Source organism: Pithys albifrons, chromosome 9 (genome assembly GCF_047495875.1).
Source record: "Pithys albifrons albifrons isolate INPA30051 chromosome 9, PitAlb_v1, whole genome shotgun sequence".
NCBI lineage: Eukaryota > Metazoa > Chordata > Aves > Passeriformes > Thamnophilidae > Pithys > Pithys albifrons.
This window is the reverse complement of record NC_092466.1, coordinates 30,772,122-30,798,725: the sequence shown is the minus strand read 5'-3', so window position 1 is coordinate 30,798,725 and position 26,604 is coordinate 30,772,122. Positions and strand designations below refer to the sequence as shown.

General features: G+C 39.8%; 1 protein-coding gene across 12 annotated transcripts in view; it reads left to right on the top strand.

The window, feature by feature from the left end:
- Positions 1-26,604, top strand: part of ANK3 (ankyrin 3) — a 353,784-nt gene that overhangs the window by 225,525 nt on the left and 101,655 nt on the right. For all 12 annotated transcript variants that reach the window (XM_071564343.1, XM_071564342.1, XM_071564344.1 and 9 more), the window contains 9 exons: positions 3,806-3,904; positions 11,301-11,399; positions 15,250-15,447; positions 16,827-16,925; positions 19,662-19,760; positions 21,013-21,111; positions 23,148-23,345; positions 23,848-23,946; positions 24,645-24,743. In XM_071564343.1, coding sequence (XP_071420444.1) covers positions 3,806-3,904; positions 11,301-11,399; positions 15,250-15,447; positions 16,827-16,925; positions 19,662-19,760; positions 21,013-21,111; positions 23,148-23,345; positions 23,848-23,946; positions 24,645-24,743 — 1,089 coding nt within the window. The remainder of the gene's footprint in view (positions 1-3,805; positions 3,905-11,300; positions 11,400-15,249; positions 15,448-16,826; positions 16,926-19,661; positions 19,761-21,012; positions 21,112-23,147; positions 23,346-23,847; positions 23,947-24,644; positions 24,744-26,604) is intronic.

The window sequence follows — 26,604 nt, the reverse complement described above, 5'->3', positions numbered from 1 at the left end:
AAAAAATTGCATGTGTCTAATCCATCACATTCTGAGCTATGCAGAGTTTCAGAGCACTTAAAATCATGTGCCCCAGGAAATCTGCCAAGAAGGAGATGTTCTAGTTGATAATCCTATGAGCATTTATTGCACAGTTTTAGGTTGCTATTCTAACAAGTTCTACTTCACATTCCCTGTAGAATTTGTTCTCAAGATGAATGGCAAGTTGGATCTCAGTGTCAAGGGGTCTGCCTGAGACATTACCCAGCATTTGTTATTTCACCAGCAAGGGCAAACAGCACTCCAACAGACATCCTAGATCTGAACCACATCTTTTAATGGCATTTTTTGAAGGCATTTCAGCTTTATTACTGCAGGAAAACATCTTCAAAAGTTTCCTGATTTACTATTCTATCTTAAGAACAAAGGGAGAAATTTACAGAAGATCAAACAGATAAAAATAGACTGAAAAGACAGCAGATGCTGTTGATACACTGAAGACTTCAGAATATTACATTTGGTGGCTATTTTGTTTGCTGATACCACAGTTTCAGTGTTAATAACCTACACTAAAGTTGCACATATTATGAAGCTTTTTATTTCTAGTTTCTTATGATAAGTCAAATAACTAAATTTTGAGTTGCTTTATTTTTGTCATCACAAAAATTAATGTGGAGGTTTATTCATTTCTCAGTTCACATTCTTAATTGTCAGATGTGAAAGAACCATATGTATGAAACCTCTAGCTTTAATTCTTTAGGACTTAACACAACATGGTCTTGACCAAAGACAAATTGCTTGACCTAAACATCACTTTGCAATTATTCCAGCATTCACATAATGCATCTCTTCATCTGTGAGGAGTCAGAACTCAGCCAGCAGAATTATTACTTCATGTTCTTTGCTACCACTAAAAGCTCAAATAGCTAAATGGCAAAATCAGATTCTGAATGAAGGCTTGCACCGTCTCTTCCCCCCCCTTTATTTCTCCACAGCATTTTCCTAAGATGTTAGGGTTGAGAAAGGCTGAACATACTTTTAATTGTTTGTCTCTTAATTCTTTTTATGAATAGGTTATTAAAGTACAACAAAAACTGCAACCACCTTCCAAGGCAGGGAGTGCTCTAGTGCTCTTTTCCCAGGAAAGAGGAGCTGTTTGTTCATCCGTAAGGACAGATATTACACTGGATGTAGAGTTTAATTTGCTTGATTTCTCCTGCTCCATTAATTATTTCAGGGTAGCTGTGTGTGGTTGGTTTTCCTAACAAACTGTTTCTAGAGTGATCACATCCTTTCTCCATCCATTTCTTTGTAATGTGAACTTGTCGACTATTTTCAATCAAATATAACGCCAAGTTTCTGGATTCTAAAGATATTAAATTTATATTTTTCATAAAGACAAATGATCAAATAGTGCGAAGATGAATTGCTTGCTCTCTACCTTGCAAGATGAGCTCAATCCTTATTCAGTTCTGGAGAATTTCCCCACATTTGCAGCCAGGGTGATCACCCAGGTCAGAAGCTGGAGAGAATTACACTGTCCTAATAATTTGGGGTACTAACCAGAAATACGAAGGTTATTTGAAAAAGACTCCTTGTTGAACATTAAAGTGGGCGTTTTCCCCACCCTGTTCCAAACAGTGTGACCTAAACATTAATTGCCAAGTGGAAGTCATCTGTTTTGGAGCTCAGATGTGTATCTGCCAGCACTCATCCATGTGATTCAGAACCAGCTCTCCTTCTTTTAAGGCAACAGGAGCTTTGAACAACTAGACTGGCAAATAATTACATCCAAAGTGCACATTCTTATGTGGTTATGTGCTGCACTAGATTTAGCTTAGTGTCAAGATGAAAGAGAATCAGACTTCTAGTAGGTATTTGTCCTACCTTTTGTAATGCTGTCCCTTCCTCCATTTCTTTCTTGAAGCTTAGAAAAGCCTTCTCTTCCAGTCTGTGTGTGAAGCAGTAAATTATCACTACTAAATTATTTTGACATATTAATAGGGCACTAGGGTCTATTAGGCTGAGTTAACCTCTTTGCCCATCAACACCAGCAAGTGGAAAAAGGTGTTCCTTCAGTATAAATTATCTGCAGTACCCTTTACTTGAAGACATGAAAGCTATTTCCTTTACTGTTTTTTCTTCTCAGGAAAGTAGAATTCATCTCTTTCTCCCTCTGACCTCAGTAACATCTTTCCTCCTGGGAAGAGAAAAAAACCAGAAAGTATCTCCACATAATTGCTTTTCTCTTCTTTTTTTCTGTCCTCTTTGTGGCTGATACAGTAATATAGTGACCCCATATCATATCCAATGTCAACCCCTAGTCAAATGGAATTAATACTTTTTTTCAAAACCAACTCACAAACCAGAAGTTAAACATTCACAGCTTTGTCTCCTTGGGAGGACTAGAGAGGGTGCAGTTTTTGTTTAATGTGCTAAGCATCTTTTTTTTTTTACCTTGTGGTTTGTTTTTTTTTAAGGAAATGAGAAGCTACACTGGAATAGTCATCGCTTTGATGCTCTAACGATCATTACTATTGTAGAAAGAACCTCTGTCATTTAATCTTGCTAACATGTCTTTTACCTCTCTGATAATATTAATTAGTGCTTTTCAGTAGCTGTGAATTAGCTCCATAGTGAAATTTTGTATAAATGAAAATGTAGCAGCTGATTAGGAACTCAGTGTTACACTTAAGCTGTGAGTCAACTTGTCACATCTGAGAGGGGATCTTTTTTCAGTGCTCATTTTCTCTCTCTCCACTCACCTGCAGTTTTGAGGAAACAGTGTTGAGCAGTCTGTTAGCCAGGTAAGACACCTGTACCTTTCCCCAGCTATTCAGGTGCCTTTCTTGTTCAGTTAGCCATGGGACACACACTCACTGCAATGAACGGCTTCCTGCTCAGTCACGGGGGAGCTGCTTTTACACAGCCAGCTGCTCACACTGCCCCTGAACACACAGAAACGTGTTCTTTAAAATTCTGTTTGTCTCCATACAGTAGCTGCATGCTCTATTTAAACCCTTTTATTTTTACTTGCCTCCATATGATCAAATATATACAGGATGTGGCCTTAAGACGCCGCAAGATAAAGGATTCATCAGAGCATGAAGAGACGTCCCAGCTACATCTTGTTAAAGAAGTGCATTCATGTGCGCACGCGCTGGTTATGTAACTGCCCTGGATGTGTAGCAGCCCTGCCTGCTGCTGCCCTGCCAGGCCCACTTAGGGAGGCAAACATTCATCTTGCCAGTCTCACTTGAAGTACAGCATTATATCCATTAGAGGAACAAATTGGGTAGGCAAAATTAATGATGGAACTGAAACAAAGGTGCTTGGAAGGCTTCTAAAGTTTGCTGATCAAGTTCAGAAATAAATAGTGTTGGCATCTCATTGCTTTTGAATTAGCTCTACAAATGTAATGGTTTTGTTTGCTGTGGCTCCTACAAGGCCAATGAAGTTGTGAGCTGTATATCCTTATCACTATATGCTCAGAAACAACCATAGCTGGATTAAATTGCTAAGACTCAGTCAACAAAATTGCCTAATTTTAACCCTTAGGCAAAAGCTGAGAGCTGGGGCACAATCATGTCATCTTGTAACTCTAACCACAACTTGATTGTTTGTCTTCATAATCTGTGTGTCAAGGTATCAGGCCCATAATTCACGTGTGGTTAAACACAACTTCCCTTTGCTTTCCTGCTCTCAGGGAAAGAAATTGTGTCATGTTTTAGCAAATTGGGAGTAATTAATTCTGTGAGCAACCAAACACAGAATTCATGAAAGAAGGGCATATGCATATTTATTTTCATGGTTTTTTCTTCCACAGAATGATATCACGCCATTGCACGTTGCATCAAAAAGGGGAAACGCAAATATGGTCAAACTCCTACTTGATCGAGGAGCTAAAATTGATGCCAAAACAAGGGTAAGCATAAGTGTGAATGCTGTGAGTGACTGTGTGGAACTATTGCCTCTGACCCGTTTGTTGCTGTAGAGCTTAAATCATTCATCTTCCTGGAAGGCTACCACAGCTGCACTGCATTTATTTTTTATGAAATGGCTGCAGTAGAATGCTCACATTTTACATCTCTTAAAGCAGTGTGCCAAACACCATGTATGGCAGAGCTCAGAACCAACCATTTTCTGTGTTCTCTGTGCAGTATTTAATTAGGAACTGCTTCCAGCTTCTTAGGGGTGGAGGTGACTGTACAGGAAAATGCTAAAGGCAAGAATGCAATTCAGATATTTCTGAATTTGAATGCTAACAGGATAACTGAACTGCAGTGTATGTTTGCCTTTCACTATCCACAGGGCAGTGTCACAGAGCATGGTGTGGCTGATGAATCTCACGCAGCTCAGTCTCTGTGTGACGAGGTGCTTTGCTGCTGGCTGGGATTTGTCAGCAAATGTGTTGGGTGTAGGGATGGGTTCCATCAGGCTGACACCGAACTCCATCCCCTGAATGACTTGGAAACTTAATGCATATGGTCATACCTAATTGTTGTAATTAAAATCCAAACAAACCAGGGATATTTTATTTACTTACACTGTAGCAAGAAAAAAAAAAGAGTAGGAAAAAATTGAAATGTTTGTTTGCAAGTAAACCTAGAATTGTGGTGCTGTGGGGTGTCACGGCAATCTTTGCAACACACTCCTGTGCATGTGAGGTAACCCTCAAAAACTGTCACTAACTTTTGACAATTGTCATTTTCTTGAAATATAGGTCATCACCTGTCCCTTTTCCATTTTTAATTCATTTGTATCCTTTCCACCAGAATAATTCTACACACACACAAAAAAAATTTAATAACCTTAGTATAATTTTTTCTACAGTTTTTAATATATCCACAGGTTTCTGTTTGGTTTTCCAGTGTTTCAGCAGTTTGTGAGATTTCCTGCAGCGCTTTTTAGGCATATTTGTATTTTTTATTTCTTTGGCAAATTCAGAAACAGGGTCATTTTTTTTGTCATCTCTTCATTCTCTCCACATGTTTTCATTCAGTTCTTCTTCTCTTTTACCTTTAGTTGCTGACGATATTTTTGTATTTTTTTTTCCTAATTGTGGAACATGGAAGAAATTACTTTTTGTGAATAGTATATATATTAAGTATAATTTCTGGACTAAAATACCAGCTTTCTACAAGCTACATAGGAGTTGCCAGGCTGAGGGGTGTGAGCCTCCCATATGGTAGGGAGGGCCACATGTGACAGATGTGCATTTGGTCAGAGTGAGGAGAAAGAGACTTGCAAGGGACTGTTTACCTTCTATCTCTAAGCATTTGTGTGGCCCACTACAGCCAAAACACTGGGGACCACTACTTTAAATAGCTGGAGTCCTCCTGCTTTTTTTCTTTTAGTTAGGAAAATTCGTGATCTACTTCATTTCCTGTATCACAGGCTCCAGGGCAGATATGGGGATAAGTTATGTAACTAAAAATACAGTCTGGGACGGAAACAGGATCTAGGAAGAGGGCAGAAGCATTAACAGCTTCTGAGTCTGGCAGACCTTTCCAGTGAGGCAAAAGGCAACAGATGACTGTGGTTCACACAGCAGTGGTTTGTTTTTTCTGGCTTCCCCCAGAGCCTGCCTGTTTCCTCAAACACCCATCCTCTCCATCAGTCAGAAGGGATTTGCGTAGCTTCTCCTGCCTGTGCTCTGTGTGTGTCACTCATCGTTGCACTCTCTGGCATTACCAGAGGCATCATTTTCTGGCAGTTAGTGAGTAAGTGGAAGTTCTGCTCCCGGCTGCACTGACTCATCCTGGAGAGGGTTTGCCAGGCTGTGGTCTGCGCGCCGTGCGCCTCTGCCAGGGACGCTCAGGGAACCCAGCAGGCAGCTGCGTGGTTGGGAACAGGGAACAGCATCACTGGAGTACATCATAAGGGATATAGAAATCAATAAGAGAAGCAATAGAGGCCTGAGAGTAATGTGATGCTAGATGAAAAAAGGACATTGTTTCAGGACTGTCAGCCTAGTTCTCATATTCAATAGCAAAGATTAATTGCTGTGAGCTGTTGCAACACACGTTCCTGCTGAATCGCTCTTGTTATTCATACCTGACCCAATGTTGTTTTTCAAGGCTGAACAATTAATATACGTCAACTTCATAGCAAGTTCATTTTTTTAAGCACCATCCTTATTTCCCATGTTCCAGATATAAAACAGCCATGCAAAAATATAGGATGACAAAAGCTTCAGTCATATCATTTCACACCAGCACCACCAGTACTAATGTATTGAATGGGGAAGAGCAGCCAAGCCTGTCTTTTCTGATACATGTGTCAAGTCATGCTTATCAGCTGGATGTCCGGGCAGAGCCCAGCCCTGTGTATTCTGTGTCAGGCAGGTGCTGAATGCACACACAACTTGATTAGCAAGTGGGATTTGCTTGTGAAAATAAGTGAGGCTCCTATTACCAGATTTATAAGTGTGAGACCTTTCTCTTTTTTCTTTTCTTTTTTTTTTTTTTGTTTTTTTTTGTTAAGGAGAATTTTTGTACTCAGCAGATGAGCAGACTTTTTTTTTTTGATAAAATAGTTTTTGTCTTGGACATCATGGCAGTATTTAAAGCAAGTATTGATTTTGTGATTATGGAACAAAAACTGTCTCCTTATGGGTGAATGGCAAAGGTTCTGTACCTGTATGAAAGGACAAAAAAAGGTCTTAAAATGGCTGATTTCTATTGCTCAGGGGCAGAAATTCTTAGGCCTCTGTTTCTCCTATTCCAGCTCTGTAATTTGTCTTTAAATGAGTATGCAGAACATACTGTTTTGTATTGTTGACCAAATACTAACAGGGTGAACATTTGCTGCTCTGACACTTAGATGCGACAGATTTAGCTATTCAGCTGTCATTTTGTGGTCTGTTCCTGCAAGTCATTCTCTGTATGTGATACTGGAACACGCTCCACATATTGTCTACTTTTATTTTTCACAAACATTATTATTTTATAGATAAATTCACATAAAGCCTTTCCTGAGTAATACATAAGTTGAGGTAACGGTTTCTTTTCCTTAGTCATTTCCGTGGGCTTTTGCGTTTGCTGCTGACAGATGGTCTGGAAATCTGTAGTGTTGAAGTACTGCACAAAAAGTTAACGTGAAGGGCTAAATCCTTATCCTGTTTAAATTATTGTGAAAGGCATCCCTGAGCCCCCCCTTTCTTTGTGTTCATTAGGACTGGGATTTGATAGGCACATGTACAAACTAGTTGGGAGTTGAGACAGCAGGTGAGCATATGCAGTTATTTCCAAAAATGATCTTACAACTATTTTGAGACTCAGGCAACCTTTTTTTTTCTTCTATTTTAGTTCACACTTATAGTTACATTTTTTATTTTAACCAGCTGTTTATCTTTCCTCTGTCCTTTTTTTGTGTGTGAGCAACTGGTACTTGGGGCTCAGCACTGAATTCTTAAGGATGCTCCTCAAGAACTATGTGCTGCAAGGGCAGTTTTAACCATTCCGGTTTTTAACTGACATTCTGAGCTAAGAACTATTAATGCCTCATGTAACATGTTTACTGAACGTTGCCCTAATTATGCTTTTTCTGTCTTCCAGAAAAGACTTGAAAAAATAAAATTTAATTAGAGAGGTTGATTAAATTAACTTGATTTGCTTTGGCTGTTTAATACTGTCTATGCCAAAGTGAATTTGTGTCTGAAGCAGGCAGCAAGCAAGTTTTAGCCTGGATTAACAATAAGTGTTTATAATCTTCATTCTACTGATTTTTGCATCTAAATAACAGGCCAGCACTCATATCTCCGTGAAAACATGTGGGATATGCTCTTTGAAGATGCATCAGATCATACATAAGCTGCTTCAGAAAAAACACGTGTATTAAGATATACAATAACTGCCATAGCACTGCCTTGGCAGGGTGAGCAAACCTCATTTGTTGCCCTATTGCACAGAAGGGGCTGTTTGCAGTAGTGCCAATGAAGCAAAGAATTCAGGAAACTTGGGCATGGAGGGGCTGTGACATACAGAACCCTGCTGGGCTGAAGCACATGCACAGAGAATCATGAATAGCTGTAGATGATGAACCCTGGAGGCAGCAGTAATTGCTCCCCTGGGAAAGCCTGCAGCTACCTCTGGTTCAGGGGAGAGGAGTGCCTGCCACACTCCTCCCAAGGCCAGGGACAGGCTCTGGGATTTGGCTCAAACTCAGACAAGCTTTTGCTGACTACATCTCAGTAAAGTTTTTAGTGGGTGTTGCGTTTTGTCATTAGTGGACTGGGTTAGAAGGTGATGCTCACTGCTGGGTGGTGCTGAGGCTGCCATGGCTTTGGGGTAAAGCCCAGAGGATCACATTATGCCAGAGAAATCCTGGGTGAGGGCTGATGGGGAAGAGGTAGCTAGGGAGTGCAGGGAGGTCGGTCTGTGCCCCTACCCGTGCTGCTCAGGGGTCCCTTAAAGCCTCATGTGGTGGGGAAACACTGCAGCAGGGAGGCTCCCCTGCTTGCACCAGCATCTGCTGATGTCAAGCCAGTTTTAACCAAGTGTTAACAAGATCAGGTTGCTACACAGGTATCTGAGTCTCAACAGGGGCCAGAAACAATGCTTAAATCTCATTTATTTGTGTGTGTATGTTTTTGAAATAAAAGTTAAAGAAGGCAGAAGCCCCAGAGGTGGGTGTGCAATGCTAATTGGGAAGCCTGTGCCTAAGCAGAACTCCTATTGTCCTCCTGGCTTCACTGGAGCTACTCTCAGGCTCTCTGGAGGGATAGATAATACAGATGATATGATTTATCATGTCAGTGCATACTTAGAGAGTCCTTAATCTGCAGATTATTGTCATAATCATTTGTAATGGTTTTTCTGAGCAATTGCAGACTATCATAGTAAGGCAAGTTTGCTTCCTAATACATGTAATGTATTTTATGCTTCACATGTGAACAGTAAATAAGCAACTAGAAAATCTCCTGACAAAATCAGTGAAATCTTGCTGAGGTTAAAACAGTCTCTTTTAATCTCGGATTCTCCTTTTTTAAACAAAAATCTTTGTGATCTGCATTTCAGGTTGCCTCTGCACATTTCTTTACCTCCTTAAAGTGTCATGTAGCAATTAACTGAACTGGTGAATAGACAGCCTCTTTTCAGACTATAAAAAAATTTCTGCAGCTGAATTATCTGTGTATTTTCTCTTTGCAGTGGGTGTTTCTGACATCATGTTAACAATAGCTGTAGATCAGCTGTTCCAACAAGCACCTACATGCATTGTAATGTTGTATCACACCATGTGATGCATCTGGTGGTAGTGACTACTGTGTGGACCAGAATGAGCTCCAGCTGGCCAAGTGTGACTGCCTTCTCCTAAGCCACAGAAACATTGTCAGCCATAGTTACCCTGAGAGGTTTGGGAAACTGCTCTGGGGAGCACTAAAGTAGTTTTTAAGGATCTAGAGTGGTATATGAAGATGATTTAGTGTCTCATTCTCTGTGAGCATGGTATGTACTACCCATGGTATGGTGGTGAAATGAGCTGGGGATCCATGAAATCTGGAAATGTTCTCTAACTTACTTTTTGTGCCTGATGTCCTTGAGTGTCTATCTTTGATGTGCCTAGAGAATGTGGTAATTATAAGAAGTAAAAAGAATGAAGAATTTAATGTACATGACCCAACACACATGATAATCTTCAGCTCCTGCCTACAGGTCTCTAGTTACCTAGTCTTGCTGCATTGTATTTTCTTTCCCATACAAGCTTTTTTATGTAGGTGATACTTTATATTAATTGTTTGTGTCTGCTTAGTATCTGATATGCCCTTACCAGTGGAAACTACTGCTATAAGAAATATGCATTACCATTTTAAACCCTGGTGAAGCTAAAGCAAAATATTTACCATTCAGCTGATAAATGCACAGTTCGTGGGGTTTCATACCTTTTCTCTTTGTCTTTAAGCGTTTTGAGAAACACATCTTTAATTTATGTAGTATCAATGTAACAAGATGCACTTTTCTGTTTTTTGTGGTCTGAAATAATAGAAAAAAGCAGAAATTACAATAGAATTAACTTCAGAGATGTCAGTAAGACATTGTGGGCCAAACTGTGTCCATCTTGCATGAAAAAATGACTCTACATAAAAACACCCATGTCTTACTTTAAAAGGAAGAACATGCACCATGAGAGTCATACAAGTTTTAAATTAGACTAGCAGGAAAAGTTCACCATAACAATGCTATTTTTCATATGTTTATTAGGAGAGGGCAAAAAAGTAGAAGCAGGAGAGCATACCGTTCTCTGAATCACCACCTCCTTCTCCCTGGCTGCCCTCTACACTTTGCAGGGCTTAAGCTGATATTCTAGTACCTTGTGATGGTTTAGAAATTATCAAGAATAATATAATTGTGCATGAAAATATGACTAAGGAGGTATCTTAATAATACTTGTTGCCATACAGAAACAGACAGAGAGGGAGTGCATGTGCATGAAGTGAGCATAGGATATGTGAAAAGGAATTTTAGATAATCCTTTTTATAAAAATGATGTGACATACATATTTTAGACAATATGTTATATGTGTTTTTAAGAGTAACAGAAGACACTGGAAAAAGACCCCTGCCTTTATGACTTGTATTTGGAAAACTAAAGTTTCTGACAACTGTGACATCCTTATTTGTAACAAGTGCTATGTCATAGGGCACTGAAAAGCTTTGTGTGACTTCATTCACAGTTCCTCAGGGCACATGTGCTATCTTTGGTTATAGCACCTGTGTACAGTACTTGAGTGCTGTAAACAGGGTGCAGGTTAAAGAATAGTCAAATCAGTTTGGAATAACTCTGTTCACGTCTTCCCCTTATTTGAGGTTTGTATTTATAACAGGATGTTGACTATTACTAAGCAAACTATTCTGAAAGAGGTATTGACAGTATGCCTTGACTCTACGCCAGTCATTCAGCTGAAGGTCACATAAGCACAGTCTGCACAAGAGACAAAGTGAATCCAACATTCTTCTATCACCTGGGATTAAGATGGTTTTCTCATCGGCTGTACACTTGTCAAAATCAGTGTAATAAAAAGAATCTGAGTAGGAATTTTTTTTCTCTCAGACTAAATGCCTATCCAATGACTATGATACACACTGACAAACGAGAGACCTGGTGTTCTCAAAGGCATGCAGGCAAAATGTACCTGAAGTGCAATCTCACCTTTTTCTTGTAGGTGCATTTACCAGTTTAATGCTTATGCAATGAGGGCCAGGAAACAACCCGCTGCATGAGCACCAAAATGATATGACTATTTACATGTCCAGAAAATCAGAGAAATCAGAACATTTTCATGTGTCTGAAAGTAATCAATTATAATTCTGTATCCCAAGGATGGGTTGACTCCTCTCCACTGTGGAGGAAGAAGTGGCCATGAACAAGTTGTAGAAATGCTGCTGGATCGTGGTGCCCCTATCCTTTCCAAAACCAAGGTAACTGCTACTCTTTTCTGCTGGGATAATCCTTGTACCTTTTATTTTTTTGATGTAATTCTGCATGTCTCATATATTTAAGGGTTTGACAATAACTTTCCTATTTCTTAGTTATTTAAAGTAACTGTGTGGGAGCTCTCCAAAGTGAATGTCGTATGTAGCGCACGTCTGCATATGTAAAATGTGTTAAATTGAGATTTACAGAAAAGACTTCTGTGCCAACCGAAAAGGCATGGCTGGTAACCCTATCTCTCAGAACTGCAGTAGCTGAAAATCTCTGTATCTATCCTGGAATAAATACACGGTGATTACAATATATCTTCAGCTTGCACCAAATTACCCTGAGGCTAGAGAAGAGACAAGAGATAAAAATAGAGCACTGTCCCTTTGCAGAGACAGCTTGTATTTCCTAAGGACTTAGCCTGATTACCAGTTTTTCCACTTTCTATCTCTCTACAGTTTATCGTGCAAAATTCTTCCTGGGAATTTCAAATCACCTGCGCCAGAGTGCACAGATTGCTTTAGACCCAAGGGCTGGCATTAAAAGAAGCCCTTGCCAGAACTCTTCTGGCAGCAGTGTCTGCTGTTCTTGCTGCTGGTTTCAAACCTCAGTGCTGCAGCCTGCTTTGTAGCACCACTGCATTCCCTGGCTTCCCATTCAGGGCTGACATTTGGGCTGTGCAGTTTGTTGAGGTTCTTTCCCAAGATAACCTTCCACTACATGTCTTTTTTTTTTACCCAGTCTGTAAGCAATATATTTCAACAACATTTCTTGTTTGCTTCTATTATTTCCTTTCTCTCTTCTGTCATCCTGTTATGTTCTGTCTCAGCAGCCTTCTATATTCTGCTTTTCCCCTCCCTCTTTTGTTTCTTTTTCTCCTCTTACTGGAGTATATTTAGCATTTGTTTGGGAAGCTTGGCACCAGCTTTCCTCTGCTCGGTGAGTCACTGGCAAGAGCTGTCATGGGTAATCTGACAGACAGTTTTCACCCATCCTCTGCGTGTGGAGTTTCCATGGCCTCCCTCAGTCCTTACTTGCAAACTTCACGAGCAGGGGAGTAGAGCAGTGGCTGTGCAGGAACCCCTTGGACCACATCTCCACACCATTGCCACTCTCACAGACCAGAACGCATACTTGAGGGAGAAAGGCTCCTCCACTCTCTCTGATAACACAATTAATCACTTAAAGGGGGAAAAAATTAAAACACAAAAGATAAAAAAAAAAAAGAAGAACAACCAAACAAAAAAAAACCAAACAAACACAACTCTCCCCCAAACAAAAAAACCGCTCCCACAGCCCCCAGTATAAATCCTATTTCTTTCATTTCCCCATCATAAATGAAAACCTCTCCTAAGGACTATATTTCTATGTTGCATGGATTTTGTGTTTTCAGTTGTTGTCCTTAGACTTGACTTGCTGTTCAACGCCTGTAGGTTTTGAATTCATTGCTCACCCTGAGCACTCACCCAGCCTGTCCAGAGTTCACTAGACAGAATCAGGCAGATGATTACATGGGATAGTGGGTTTGAAATGGCCTAAGGCTGAAACACAGACTTTGTATGCTGATATGCAGAGGCTTATATAAACAACTTCAGCAAAATAGGAGCCTCCTGAAAGAGGAAACACTGTTACATGTTAAGAAGTGAGCAGAAAAAAGTGCAGAGCTTCCTGAGTTGCCTTCTGATGTGTTAATTCTACCATTTTCAGATGGTAATCTAAGAAGTAGCTGTACCTCTGAATGGCATAAATGAATTCATTCATTTGACACTAAAACACAGGACTGTCCTCTGCAAAAATAAGTGGCTCCATTCTCTTCAAATTAAGTTATATATTATTGGAAATAGGGCACATCTTTGAAAGAATTTGAACTTCACAAAGTTTTCTCATGTTATATAAAACTATTTCATAATAATAACCAGGGTGCAGTTTGATAGCTATTTCCTGCTACAGATGGTTTAGTGTAGTGCTGACTCTTTTCTTGCACTGGAATAACCTTAGATTTATTTTCAGGGAGGGCAGTGACCTACTGGATTACCTGTGGTGTTCTACAGTCAAAAGTAAAAGGGAATTCCAGTTCTGAATATGCCAATGATTTTACTGTGTAAGAAATGGCATCCCTGTCTGTCAAAGTCAGCCTTTTTGGTACAAGTCTGTCCGATAAGGGAGTTCCCATATCAACTTCTCAATTTCTTACTCTATGAAAAAGTGTGATTTATTGGCTGTTATTGTCAAGAATGACACTTTTCACCTGAAGGATCTTTCTTATCAAAATGGAGCAGAACTGTTTATGAAGCTTCATGGTTTTTTCATTCTTCCCAAAAAGGCATCATCAGTTATAAACTGTTATCAGGAGGGCTGGGTGACCAAGGGAAATCAATCTTTTTTTGTTCTACTGTTTAACTACACCAGAAGACATTAAAAACATTTAAAATGCGTTGCTAGTATCAAGCTTCCATACAGATAATTTCTGTAGTACCCTTTGGGAATGGGAGAGAAGCTTTTCCAAGCCAACATAAATCATGAGTGAGATGCCCATGAGATGATCTCACTTGAAAGATATAACTGTGTCCAAGAGTATCTGCATCTCAGCACTGAATGTAAACTGCTTTTGAATTCTGACAGGATTCACCTGTTTGCTTTCACCATCCTTCCTCCATGTTGATTTAAAAAACTATTTCACTGTGTATTTCCACCTTTATTTCTAATGCTTGTCATTACTGTTATACAGCTCTGGGAAGGGCAAAGAAAGGGATGTTTCAGAGAACCCAAGATCTCGGCTGGTTTTACATTGTTACTTTGGCTTTGCTATGTGTGGTCGCATGAGGGCAGTGCATCTGTGAGCAAAAGTTTCAGTGTCTCATGGTACAGACAGTGTCCTGTCAGTCATCTATAAACTATTGTGAGTTACAAGAATAGCTTCTGCATTTGACTCTCATTTTGGCATTAGAAAGATCAAGTAAAAAAACAGAAATAATAAAACTGGAAGAAGTGCTCACATACCTCTCCTGACAAGATCTCTTTCATTCTGGCTTGTGTTTTAATCTTGCATCATGAAATAGTGCTAGTCCTTTAAATTTATGAAAATTTTCTCTTGTGTTTTTACTCTGGAAATATAATGTGTTTTAGCACCTCATTAACTATTTCAAGCACTGTAAAAACCAACTTATTGGTACCTGAATCTCTCTCAGATGTTTCCCTGGTGAAACAGCTTTACCACTGCTCCTAGTAGGTCACAGCATGGATGTCTCATTCAGAGATTTTTAGGTTGCACTTGAAACTTTTACTGTTGTATCCACATTGACTGGGAAGAACAGTTTCCAGAGGTGTGTAATGTGGTGTAAGCATATGTACAACCCAAATTCAGGAAAACACAAGTGGAGGGATGAGGGAAGGCTGTAGTGTTTACTAAATGATGTTCTGCCCTGTGTTCTCACACCTGGTATATGCAGGCCCCATTAAAGTGATGAGTTTAAGGCAGCTTTTAAAACCATAAAATTCCCTGGCTTGGGTGTTAAAAGTCTAAAACAACACAAAGAGCTGTTTCTTACATCATTTTTCTGAAATCAAGCAGCTTATCTGAGCTATACTGGCTGAAAGAAGCTACATTTAGATCATTGCTGGTATGATCTGATGGTTTTTCAATGTAGAGCTGCCTACAAACTCTAACCAAACAAGCTCTGAATTCTGGAGTAAGAACCCTCATTGTTATGTGAACATGTTAAGTTTATTTTGGGTGCTCTCTGGGCTCGTAAAATTCTTCATACAACAAATGCTCCAAGAACAACACGGAGGAGTTTTATTTCTTTGAGCATCCTGGAACCCACCAGTGTTGGGTGTCTCTGTTCACAGAATGGTTTGTCTCCGTTGCACATGGCAACACAAGGAGATCATCTCAACTGTGTTCAGCTTCTGATTCAGCACAACGTGCCTGTAGATGACGTCACCAATGACTATTTGACTGCTCTGCATGTCGCCGCCCACTGTGGCCACTACAAAGTTGCCAAGGTTCTCTTGGACAAGAAAGCTAATCCTAATGCCAAAGCACTGGTGAGTACACAGCGGGTTACTATTCACAGCTAAACATTCTTCCCGAGTTGTGGTGAGACTTATTTGAGAGTTATTTTCTGCCTGCTGATGGCTGACAGTGAGGATGTGCTGTGCTGCTCCAGCCCGAGAGAGGATGCTCCAAGTTCAGTGTTAATAATGTATCATGAAATCAGAGCAGACTTTTGTTTACAGTCAGTCAACATTGATTTATGAATTTCTAGTGTAACTAGAGCAATTTCACCTTCCAGTAGCTTTTTATGATTCTGAATAAATGAAACAGCTGTAGACATAACTGCTGTAGGTTTTGGTATGGAAAGAATCCTCATTTTATAAGTGTTTCTAGAGAGAAAATAATTAGAAACATTTAAAATTGGGGGAATTTTTATTAGCTCTCAATCATGTGAAACAGTAACAAGTAGGAATGAGTTACATAATGAATATTTGTGGTATTTTATAATTATACCAATGGAGTAATATGCCTTTCTACTTTAAAAACAACTTGAGTAATAAAATATGTTAGTGCAGTTAAACTGCATGCAAGCAGAATACACCAATACATTTTGTTCAAATTCTTGTAATCTGTTCTTTTTAAAATATCTCTGATTTGTTCTTCCATAACTGTTCCAAACAAATTTAAGTTCTGACATTAATTGGGTTGACTGTTGGTTGCGCAGCCTGATATTAACTCATTCAGCTCCTGAAATGTTGTGTGAGCTCCTGAAACCCTCACAATCCAGGTGGGACTGACACTTTGGAAACAGTACAGGCTCCACTTATTTCCTTCCCTCAGCCCCTCTGATTTTTGTGTCAGATCAACCTGTCCTCAGGTATCTTTGGTCGAGGTATTGTGTTACATGGGGTTATCTCACTATCACCAGGAAGAGGGGATGGATAATGATTGTAGTTGCTGTAAACTGACAGATAATGAATGAAAAAAAAAAAAACAAAAACAGTTTAGGTCTAAATTCCATAGCTTGTAATGTGCTTTTTTAATGAGCAGTTCTAAAAGCTCAAAAGAAAGTCAACCAGAAAAGACTCACCCTAACCCCACAAAGAACTCTAGAAAAAAACCCCACGCACCTAAAAGTGAATATGTCAAGCAAAAAATGAAGGTTTTTATAGTTTTGGGTGGACTGAGAATTTTTTAAAAGAAGTTAATTACTGGGGGGGGCAATATATTTCATAATTAAAACTGGCTATATGAAATAGAAAAAACTTCTACAACGAAAAAGACCTTCCTTTCACATGAACAATTTAGTAAAGCCAAAACAAATCTGGGAGATGTTTTGTTAAAACTGAAGAACCTTTTATGTGAAATCCGTACCCAATTCTACTTTTTAATGACACAAAGTATCCAAAAGTATGTTTCTCATTTACAGAATGGTTTCACACCTCTTCACATTGCCTGCAAGAAGAACAGAATAAAAGTAATGGAACTTCTTCTGAAGCACGGGGCATCAATTCAAGCTGTGACTGAGGTAAGAAATGGTCTCTTCACACTTGTCTTTGCTTTAACTTTGCTTTAACTGTATTGAGTAATATTTGAATATTTCTGAAAGAGCATGGACCAATCAGGTCAGCAATTCTTTTCAGCTATATATTATGAAATTATAAAACTGGATAATAAAATCAGTTATTATGACTTTAGGATTACAATGGGAGTAACAAGCGAAACATAACAGATAAAAGTTTTTTTCTAAAATTCACCATTTTTGCCAACTTTTTTCTGTAATTTAGTGCACTGAAGATGAAATTTGCTCTGTTATAGAGGTCAAGGTGAAGACGATGTTTCCCTCAAATCCTGTTTTGAAAGGTGGTTTAATTCAGAACTTGTTTTCACTTTCCTTGCAGAAGTTACACTAACCCACCATCATGGGACATCACAAATCAGCCAGATAGAAATCAAAATGCAGTTACTTCAGTCAGGATGAGATAGTTTGCACCCAGTTATCAGCACAGTTTAGAAATTAAGTACCTACAGGATAATTTTTATCTATCTGTATGCATATTCTACCAAGTGAGGAGAGGAGGAAAGATCACAAATAAGGATGTGTGGCCATTGTGGAATAAACCAGCTTAGAAAATGGCAAGGAATTCCATTGATTAACCAAGGTACCATGGGGAGTAGTTCATCTCCACAAAATGGAATTTCATTTAATGCATGGGTTTGTTCTAATTATTCAGCAGCAAACCATAGAGCTCCCTACCTGGTTTGCTCGAGGGAGAACAGAGCCTGCCCTGGCTACAGTTCATCTGTCTCCAGACTAGTTTTTTAAGACCATGGAGGTTGTAGATGCAGCTTTCAGAGTTTAATCTGAAATCACATTAGCAAGTGAGTGAGAAGTACAAAGAGAACCTTTACAGAAGAGCTGAGATGCATTTCCTCTTTATTAAATAGTCAATGTGGAGGTAGAAAAACTATCAATTCACTTTCATCCCTTTTAAATTCACAGCATTATGAGAACAGAAGCAATAGCAACATTTAACTACACTGATTTGTGTGAGTGAACCAGGTTAACAGTCTGGTCTGTACTTCTGGAATAGCTTTTTCAAGCAAAAACTTTCCACAAGGAAGAGCTTTTCCTTTATTTCCTGTCATTGCGTCATTGTGATCTCATCTGATGTCAAACCACATCTGACTGTGTTTGTTGGGATTCAGGATGATACTTTGCTGCAGGGCTTTACCTTCCTGCCTGCCACTTTCACTGGCTCACTATATGGCAACAGCCTTTGGAGGCAGAATTAGGAGTTTGTACCCAACACTCATCCAATAAACTGCTATTTCTCTAAGTCAGAAAGAAAGCTTATGTCTGGCCCTCAAAACAAATTGGCCAGCAATCTTCAGAGTATTCCTCCCTGCAGGAATCTGAGAGCAAACAAGTGTTGTTGCAAGTTATGAAGAAACGACACAAATGTAATAAGAGGAAACAAATAATCGTTGTCACAAATAATAACTGTTGTGTATAAACTGAGTATCAAAGGTAACATTTATTACCTTTTTGATATGGCGACTTCTATTTTTCAGGTAGGTTCCATACTTCCATTTGTAAATACTGCACCTTTTTTTTTCAGCTACAGGCTTGAATCTCTGCAGTAGAGTTGGTGTTTTATGGTCAAAAAGGACACATATGCATTGTATTTCCAGCAGTCTATTATTTTAAAAGCATTTACCAAATTATTTGAAACAGGTAAAAGAAGTAATACAGTCAACAAGTTATTCTGCCTTCCTGCTCATATTTGCTGTTCTGCATGTCAAAGGGAAAAAAAAGTGTGTTTTCCTCACCTCTGTCCTCCTGGGACTTGTGAATATGTCTGGGGAAGCTGCCTAAATCAGAAGATTTCCAGAGATCCACTGAGGTTTCCCCTTCTCTGGGCAGAAAAACCCCCTCCTGCAGCTTCTGGTTGACTGTTGGTACAGCTGTGCACAAGCAGCTGCAAAGAGGCTTTAAGATAATTCTATATGGAGAAATATTAACTATTGATTGGATTTCTAAAGCAAAATCCTTGAGGTCATGCCCTGCTAAATGACTGCTCCCTTTTTCCCCCTCTCCTTTCTCCCTCCCTTTTTTCTCTCCAGCTGGTCTTTCCCATCTTGTATGAGGCAGTGGTGGAGATTCCTGATGGTGATAATGCCACAAGAACCTGAGGGAAGGGGGATCCTCTGTAGCCTGTGTCATTTCTGTCTGGGCCTCTCTGGCTGGATGCCAGTTTCAAATTCCCTTTCTCCTGGAGAAACAGTGGGGATGGAGCTCAGCACTAAGTTCAATAGATCTTTTTGTTCACCCAAAAGCAACTGGATCTAGTGGGGACAATGGACACTGCATCTTTTTAGCATTAGCTGAATGTTCCAGAAAGCCTTACCTTTGTACCAGGAATGCTTCTATGATTTTTTTTCCTCTTTTGTTCCAAAATGATATTTAGCAAATGGTTAAGGAAGAAATCTTGCTTAGCTATAGTTGATTCTGTTGATGAACTACTGAATTTCTAGAATGTTTCTATGTTTGCTCATGAATCATACTCACAGGTGTTTCCAATTTTCCAATTCAGTGTGCCCTTTAGTTTAAGCAGGTGTATGTGGTTTTGAGGTGATAAGACCCCCTCAGAAGAGCAAGCACCAGCGTTTACTTAGTTTGGAATAGTTTGTTTCCCCTATGGCATTGTTGTAAAGGAATGTGGAAGCAGGTATTTAAATTGGACTGTGGTTTATTTTTCAGTCGGGCCTAACTCCAATCCATGTTGCTGCCTTCATGGGACATGTAAATATTGTATCGCAGCTAATGCACCATGGAGCATCCCCCAACACTACCAATGTGGTGAGTACCAGGTGAAGCAGGGCTGGGAATGTGCAGTAAGATCTGGGAGTGACACTGTGAAGAAGTGCCTGATTCTGGTGTTCACCATCCACCTCCACAGCAGTTGTGGCTCGTGCTGGAGTCATGGAAATGTGCGGTCTGCTGACTCCTACTGGGGAGAAGCTTGGCAAGTTGAAACTTCAGGAAGGGTTGATCTTAAGTAGGCTCTATTCCTTCTGTTTTCTGAAGTATAAAATGAGAACATACTGTAGCTTCTCATCCGTAGTTTTTGAGATGTGTGCTTCACTGTTGAGCACCTTTTCCCCAAGACCCCGGGGGTCTACCATTTAAGGAAAGTTCTGCTGTTACCAACAGATTGCAGCAGACTGTCGGGACATATTGCCTGTGTCCATACAGCCGTCCGAGCGGGCTCATCTGCTGGATGTGTGCTGTGTGCCCCAAGGCTCCCAGGGCATGTGTAAAAACTGAAGTCATTGTTAGATGCATATTTGAAAGCTGGGCAGTGGAAGGAAAGCAGAAGCTTGTTTGTTCTCTTTAATAGTTTGCCCTCAAAATCTCCCTTTCACCTCCCATAAACAGGTGCAGTTAAAGGCAGTAGTTTGTAAAAGTCTTCACCTGCTAATTCTATTTGATTATACAAAAATGCAGCACAGTTTGTAAATTAACAGGTGTTTATATCTAAAGACATATTGATGTCCAAAAAATGTAGGAAGCACTTTCCCTCCTGCATTTTTTTGGTTTCCATGAATTTGCCTTTTGTTAAGTCCATAAAGCTTTAGATGAATGTACCTTATAATGATATTATTTTTTCTTCTTGTTCAGTCTCCTCAGAGCTTGTTAGATAACAAATGGTAGTAGGGACATAAGGCATAACAGAAGGAAATCCAAATCTACATATGACTGAATATACAAATGACTAAATTAAGCTCTATTTAAATGGACATCATTTTTAACACTGTTAGTAAAATGCTAGTAAATATAAGGAACACACTGTCTCTTTTCAGCAAAAGACAGGGACAAAGGCACTATTGTGTTGGGAAACTGACCCTGCAATAAACTGCTTTGCAGCATACGGTGAGATCAAATATTGACTTAATCTTACATTTTGCTCACAGACAACTACAGCAAAATATTCTAGTGGAGATCATTCTGAACTGGGTCCTCAGTATTTTTGTATTAGTGTAACATGTTGGCATTTGTTTCTCCTGTAGTGTGTTTTTAATGCTATTTTATTTTTGCTGCTGCACACCAGAGGGGAGAAACGGCGCTGCACATGGCTGCCAGAGCTGGGCAGACTGAGGTCGTTCGATACCTGGTACAAAACGGAGCCCAGGTGGAGGCTAAAGCCAAGGTAAGGTGATGGCCCAGGTGTAATAAACCTGAGTGATCTGTATTTGGAAAAGCCAGGAGTCACGTTCATCTTGTATGTGACTTTTGGGAAGAGAAAAGGAGATGAAGCCAGGTTGTGTAATGACCAGTGATATTTTATGTGTCCTCTTACTGTAGTCATGAGTGATTTGTGTGTTAGAGAAGGCAGGAGATGGCAAGTTGATGCCATCCCTGGAGTTCCAGTTTTTAGTGTCTCTTGTTTAAAGAGTTTTGTTTTGGAGTGGGAAGCAAGGTGGGAGGGGAATGCCTTAAATCTGCTTTTATTTCAGCAGAACTGGAAACCCCAAGCTTCCGGTGTCTCCTGTTTGTACCCCTAAAGCAACAGCCTGTGGGCATTCAAAAACAGTTACAGTTCTAAAGAACACTTTCTGAAGGAAGGAGGCACAGGAAGGGAATGTAGCAGAGGGCTGGGAAGAAGGAACAGGTCCTATAGAAACAATTGCAATTCAAGAAGGTAGGGGCTGAGGGAAAAGAGATGGTCAAGAGACATGAGGAAATATGCAAAATTATGGAAATGAAAGAGTTCCATGAAAGAGGCAGGGTAAGCAGATAAGTGAGTTTAATAAATAGCAGTCTTAATATGTAAGTCAGGATATTTTCCCCCCCACAAAATGGTAATAAAATGGATACAATTCCAAAGAAATCTGTTTTTCATTGTGAAATTATCTGTGAATTGGCTCACAAATTAGTTCACTAGTAAGAGTATCTACTTACAAGGAACTCGAGCTAAACATTTATAGCAGATGCACTTCGTATCTACAAGCAGCCCAACAATAGGAGTGAATCATGTGGTGTGTAAATCTCCAAAGACAGCCCTGAAAGTGAACAGCTCGTGCTCAGAAGCACAGTCATGCAAATATTTTCTAAGTAAATTCACAGAATGATTTAATTTGTGCAAACTGCCATTGCCTGTGTTCAATTTATTATAAATAACAGCTAAATGCAAGCAGTAGATTAGATACCAGTGCTAACATCAGCTGTGAGAAATTTGTGGGAAACAAGCATAAACTGGAATTATTTAAGAACCACAGAGGCTTCCCAGCAGTCAGAGGAAAATTGTCCTGCAAAGCAGCAGCATTCACACCCTGATGCTCTCCCATCCTAAATCCCAAAGGTGTAAAATCACTCTTGTGGGAAATCTCTCTTGTAAAGAACAGCCCAGAACTGTAGGACATATGGAGTAGGAGTGCTCAAAAGGTAGGAAATTCAGCAGGGGAAAATGGGGAGTTATCACTGTTGTGATAACTGTGCTTAATCCAAAGATTGGGCATAGGGAGGACAAAAATACAAAACCAAATAAAGAACAGTGGATAAATTATCCTTTAGATACTCAGAACAAAGTCACAAACACCATAGTATTTTCAGTGAAGGAGAAGAAATAAACAATGATACCCATGACCGGACAACCCCTATACTTAAAATTATTCAGACTATTGTGGTTTGAATAGAAGTGAGAAAGTGATAGTGAATTTCCACACCGTGCTCTATCTTCAGTTGCGTCTACTGAAAAGTTATTTGCAAAATGCTAAACAAGTTATTTACCTGATTAAAAATACCACAAAAAATATGATATTATATGCAAGTTTCTAGGCAGTAATATGCTTCGCACCACAGATAATCCTAAACAACTGACTGAGCTATTAAATGTTGCAAGGAATCATAAAAGAGATCAAGATGTGAGGGACAAAGCTATGCATTGGCTGTGTTTTAAGAAAGGTCTCAAATTCAACAGGAAACTCAATGCACCATAGTGGCAAAGCAAAGTGAGACAAATCCAGATTAAGAAGAAAATGATGAATTTCTTAACATTTATGGATGATGCACCTTTTTGGAATATTTTGTGATGCAACGAGAGAGCCATTGTGCAATATTCACTAAGCAAGACCTCAGTAGAGTTAATACTTGTCTGCAGTTTTGGAAAATGATAGAATCTAGGTGAATATTTTCAGTCAAAATGTAAACCTTGATTTTCTCCTGTGTTGTTTCCTTTGTGTTCAGGATGACCAAACACCGCTGCACATTTCTGCTCGCCTGGGAAAAGCAGATATAGTGCAGCAGCTGCTGCAGCAAGGAGCATCTCCAAATGCAGCTACAACGTCTGGCTACACACCCCTGCACCTTTCTGCTCGAGAAGGGCATGAAGATGTGGCTTCTGTTCTTCTGGATCATGGTGCATCTTTGTCTATCATTACCAAGGTAAGTGAGCTGCAGAAGTGATAGCTTCAATAGTAAAATATTACCTATAGCAAAGGCTACTTGTGAATTAAGTGCTGCAAGAGTCATATACATGTACAAATAATGTAAGAGTGAGCTACATTTTATTAAAAGGATGCAAAGCTTCATGCTTTTACCTCATAATGTGATGTATAACACATCCTGGTGATCCGACCTGCATTTTTTAGGAATGAAAGGAATGCAGGGCATAAATTCCTGACCAGAGTTGATAAGCTTGTCCTTGGGTCTTTGGTAGTGTGAAGAAAGGAACCGACTCTTCCCTTGTTTAATGTAGATAGTGCTTTACCTTGCAAGGGAAGGGCCTCCAGGGCCAACAGGGCAGTTGGGAATCTGCAGACTTCCTGCCTGTACTCAGGCCTGTGTAAGGGGATGAATGGAAATAGCAGTATCTTTGTAGATCAGAGACAAATCTTACCCTTAAAAAGAGTACACAAGGCTGCCACATCACTGCTTTCCTTTACAGAAAGGATTTACCCCGCTACATGTGGCTGCAAAATACGGGAAAATTGAGGTAGCCAACCTTCTGCTTCAGAAGAATGCATCTCCTGATGCTTCTGGAAAGGTAGGAAAGAAGTTACTGACACTTGTTCAGCAAATATCTAAAAGCACAAAATATTCTAATAATATCCTACTGCTACTTACTGTCTCACTGGTATGCACAGCCTGGGTCTAACTGGACAGAGTTTTCTGTAGTATTCCAATCCTTGCTGTGGCTGCCAAGAACCTGACAAAATTCTTTTATATTGTCATTAATTAACAACAAAATGATGTGCTCTCTATTCCCACCCAGAGGAATGGAGACAAACCATTCTCCTACGTTCCTGCCCAGACTACTTACAGTCCTTATCAGAGTACTTGGCTCTGCCTCCCCAGGTCTTGTGACAGGGGTCAAAGGCTAATAGGACCTCAAGCTTTTTAAAACAGCGCAGCCTGGATTTTCACAGATCCAAGGGACAGTTTACTTATCCACTGCAGTAAAAGAAAAACATTGCCAAGGGTGTGACCTCCTTACCCAGTCTGTCCTGGGGACAGCACAGATCTGTGCTGCTCTGTTCATCTTTCCTGGGAGAAATGAGAGGGGCTTTCACAGCTCAGTAAGGATATTCAAATTTCTTCTTTATTTTTTTTTTAGTTATCATAGACTCTGGATACGTGAGCAAATAACAAATGTGTCTTTTCACCTTACCTACTCTAATTTTCCAAACTCTTTTCCTGGGGAGGGTCTGTAACAGCACTTGTTTGTTCTGCATGTGTTTTTAGAGCGGTTTAACCCCACTGCATGTAGCTGCACACTACGATAATCAAAAAGTGGCACTCCTGCTGTTGGACCAGGGAGCTTCACCTCATGCATCTGCCAAGGTACAAGTACTGGCCACTCTGGGGGGATGATGTTTGTGTCACTTTATTCCCTACTTTCTTCTTTCTGAGCTGTGTACAGGAGGCTCAGTTACAGGAGGCTCAGTCACCTTCTTTATTAATGTCTCACAACCATATAAAGCTGTTAGAATATTTCTGCAGGTGAATAAAACAGCAGGAAAAAAAAGCAAATAGAAATGTAGAAACACAAAATCTCTAGATTAAGTGAAATTCACAGTCAGCAAATGAGCTTTGCTTTCTTCAGTTTCTTTAGTAACTTTTCCAAGCCAACCAACTTTATATTATTGCATCTTAACATCTGTGCAGTGCAAGCTTGGGATAAATGCCTAGCCACACCCTTTTGAGATGTGATAAGTTTCTCAGCACAATATATGTAATTATTAAGGTACTTCACAATACTACCACAGTGTAAACGGACTGGCAAGAAAATAAAACTAGTCACAGTCCTGCTTTGATTGTAATTTCCTACAGGCAAGACAACACCTAGTGTAAGGTTTCAGAGGATAAGAAAGAATGAATATTTAAATTAATTTCTGCATAGAAGAAAAATATTAGAGAACATTAAAGTAGAAGAAAAATATTAGAGAACATTAAAGTAAGTGCCTACATCTTTTTTGGATCCCAGTTTTAAGTATGGGGTCAATATATAGTATAAACAGTCAAAGTATAATTGGTAGTAAAGCAGGGTGGAAACATAAGTAGGTTCAAGCGAGGCAAGTGCAGTGTAAATACCTCATCTGAAACAACCTAGACACTTTCTTTAAATCACTGCAAAAAAAGTAGTGTGGAAAAAGGACAGCTAGAGGAAAAGGCAGTTTCCTAGTTAGATGGACAGTTCTCCTTCATTGCCATCCTCTCACACATGGCTGAGTACAGCCATGGCCATAGAGGCCTTCTGCATGGCTGAAGAAGAGGATGGAGTCAGTCACACATGGTCACACACACCAGAGTTTGTAGTGCCAAGAGGAAAGTTAAATAAACATGGATAGCCAGCAGCAACTACACAGTTTAAAATCAATACTGTCGATAGTGGCAATCTGCCAGAGCAGTGCCCCAGGGCGGGAACTGGAGTGATCTCTGATCTTTCACTACTGCAACACAGCACTCTGGAATACCACCGTGGGGAAGAAAGGGCCTTCTGAAGAGGATGAGAAGGCACTGACCCAGTTTGCACTGAAAGAAACTGCCAGTGAAGCTGTGCATCCTGTAGGGGCAGGAATCGCATCAGCCAGTGCCAAGGGCTTGGGAAGTCCAAACCAAGGTGGAAGTGCTATAGATTGTGGTATAATATTGCACAAACTCATGTGTCAGGTCACCTTAGCTTCCCCATCTGTAACAGAACAGTTTTGCAGCTGCCACTTCAGGCCTTCAAGTGCCAGCTGTAAGTGTGCCTAAAAGAAAGCATTTGTTAGTGTTCTGCAGCAAGTGAGCCACAGCAACACTTAGTAGAGCATCAATACTAAATAAAATTAACAGTAACACATTTGTTGCTTTAGGCACCCATGGTGCAGTCATCCAAAAGATGATGTTGGTAACAGCAGATGATTCCCCATTTCTTTTGTAAATGAGGTCTAATAAATAAATGTGTTATGTCATGTCTCATCACCAGCTTCAAAATTTGTTTCATCAGCAGTTGCCTTCCCTGTAACGCTGCTGTCTTTAATGCTGATCTTAAGAGTGACTCATTAGCCTCGCCCAGCAACGCTTGCCTTGAAAAGTGGTCAGTGACAGGGAACTGGCCACGTCAGAGTACAGTGCTGTGATACAGTTATTCTGATGAACCATTCTTCTCTTTTACAGACAAAAAGTAGCCTTGTTCCTAGTCTTGAACGAGGCTTATACC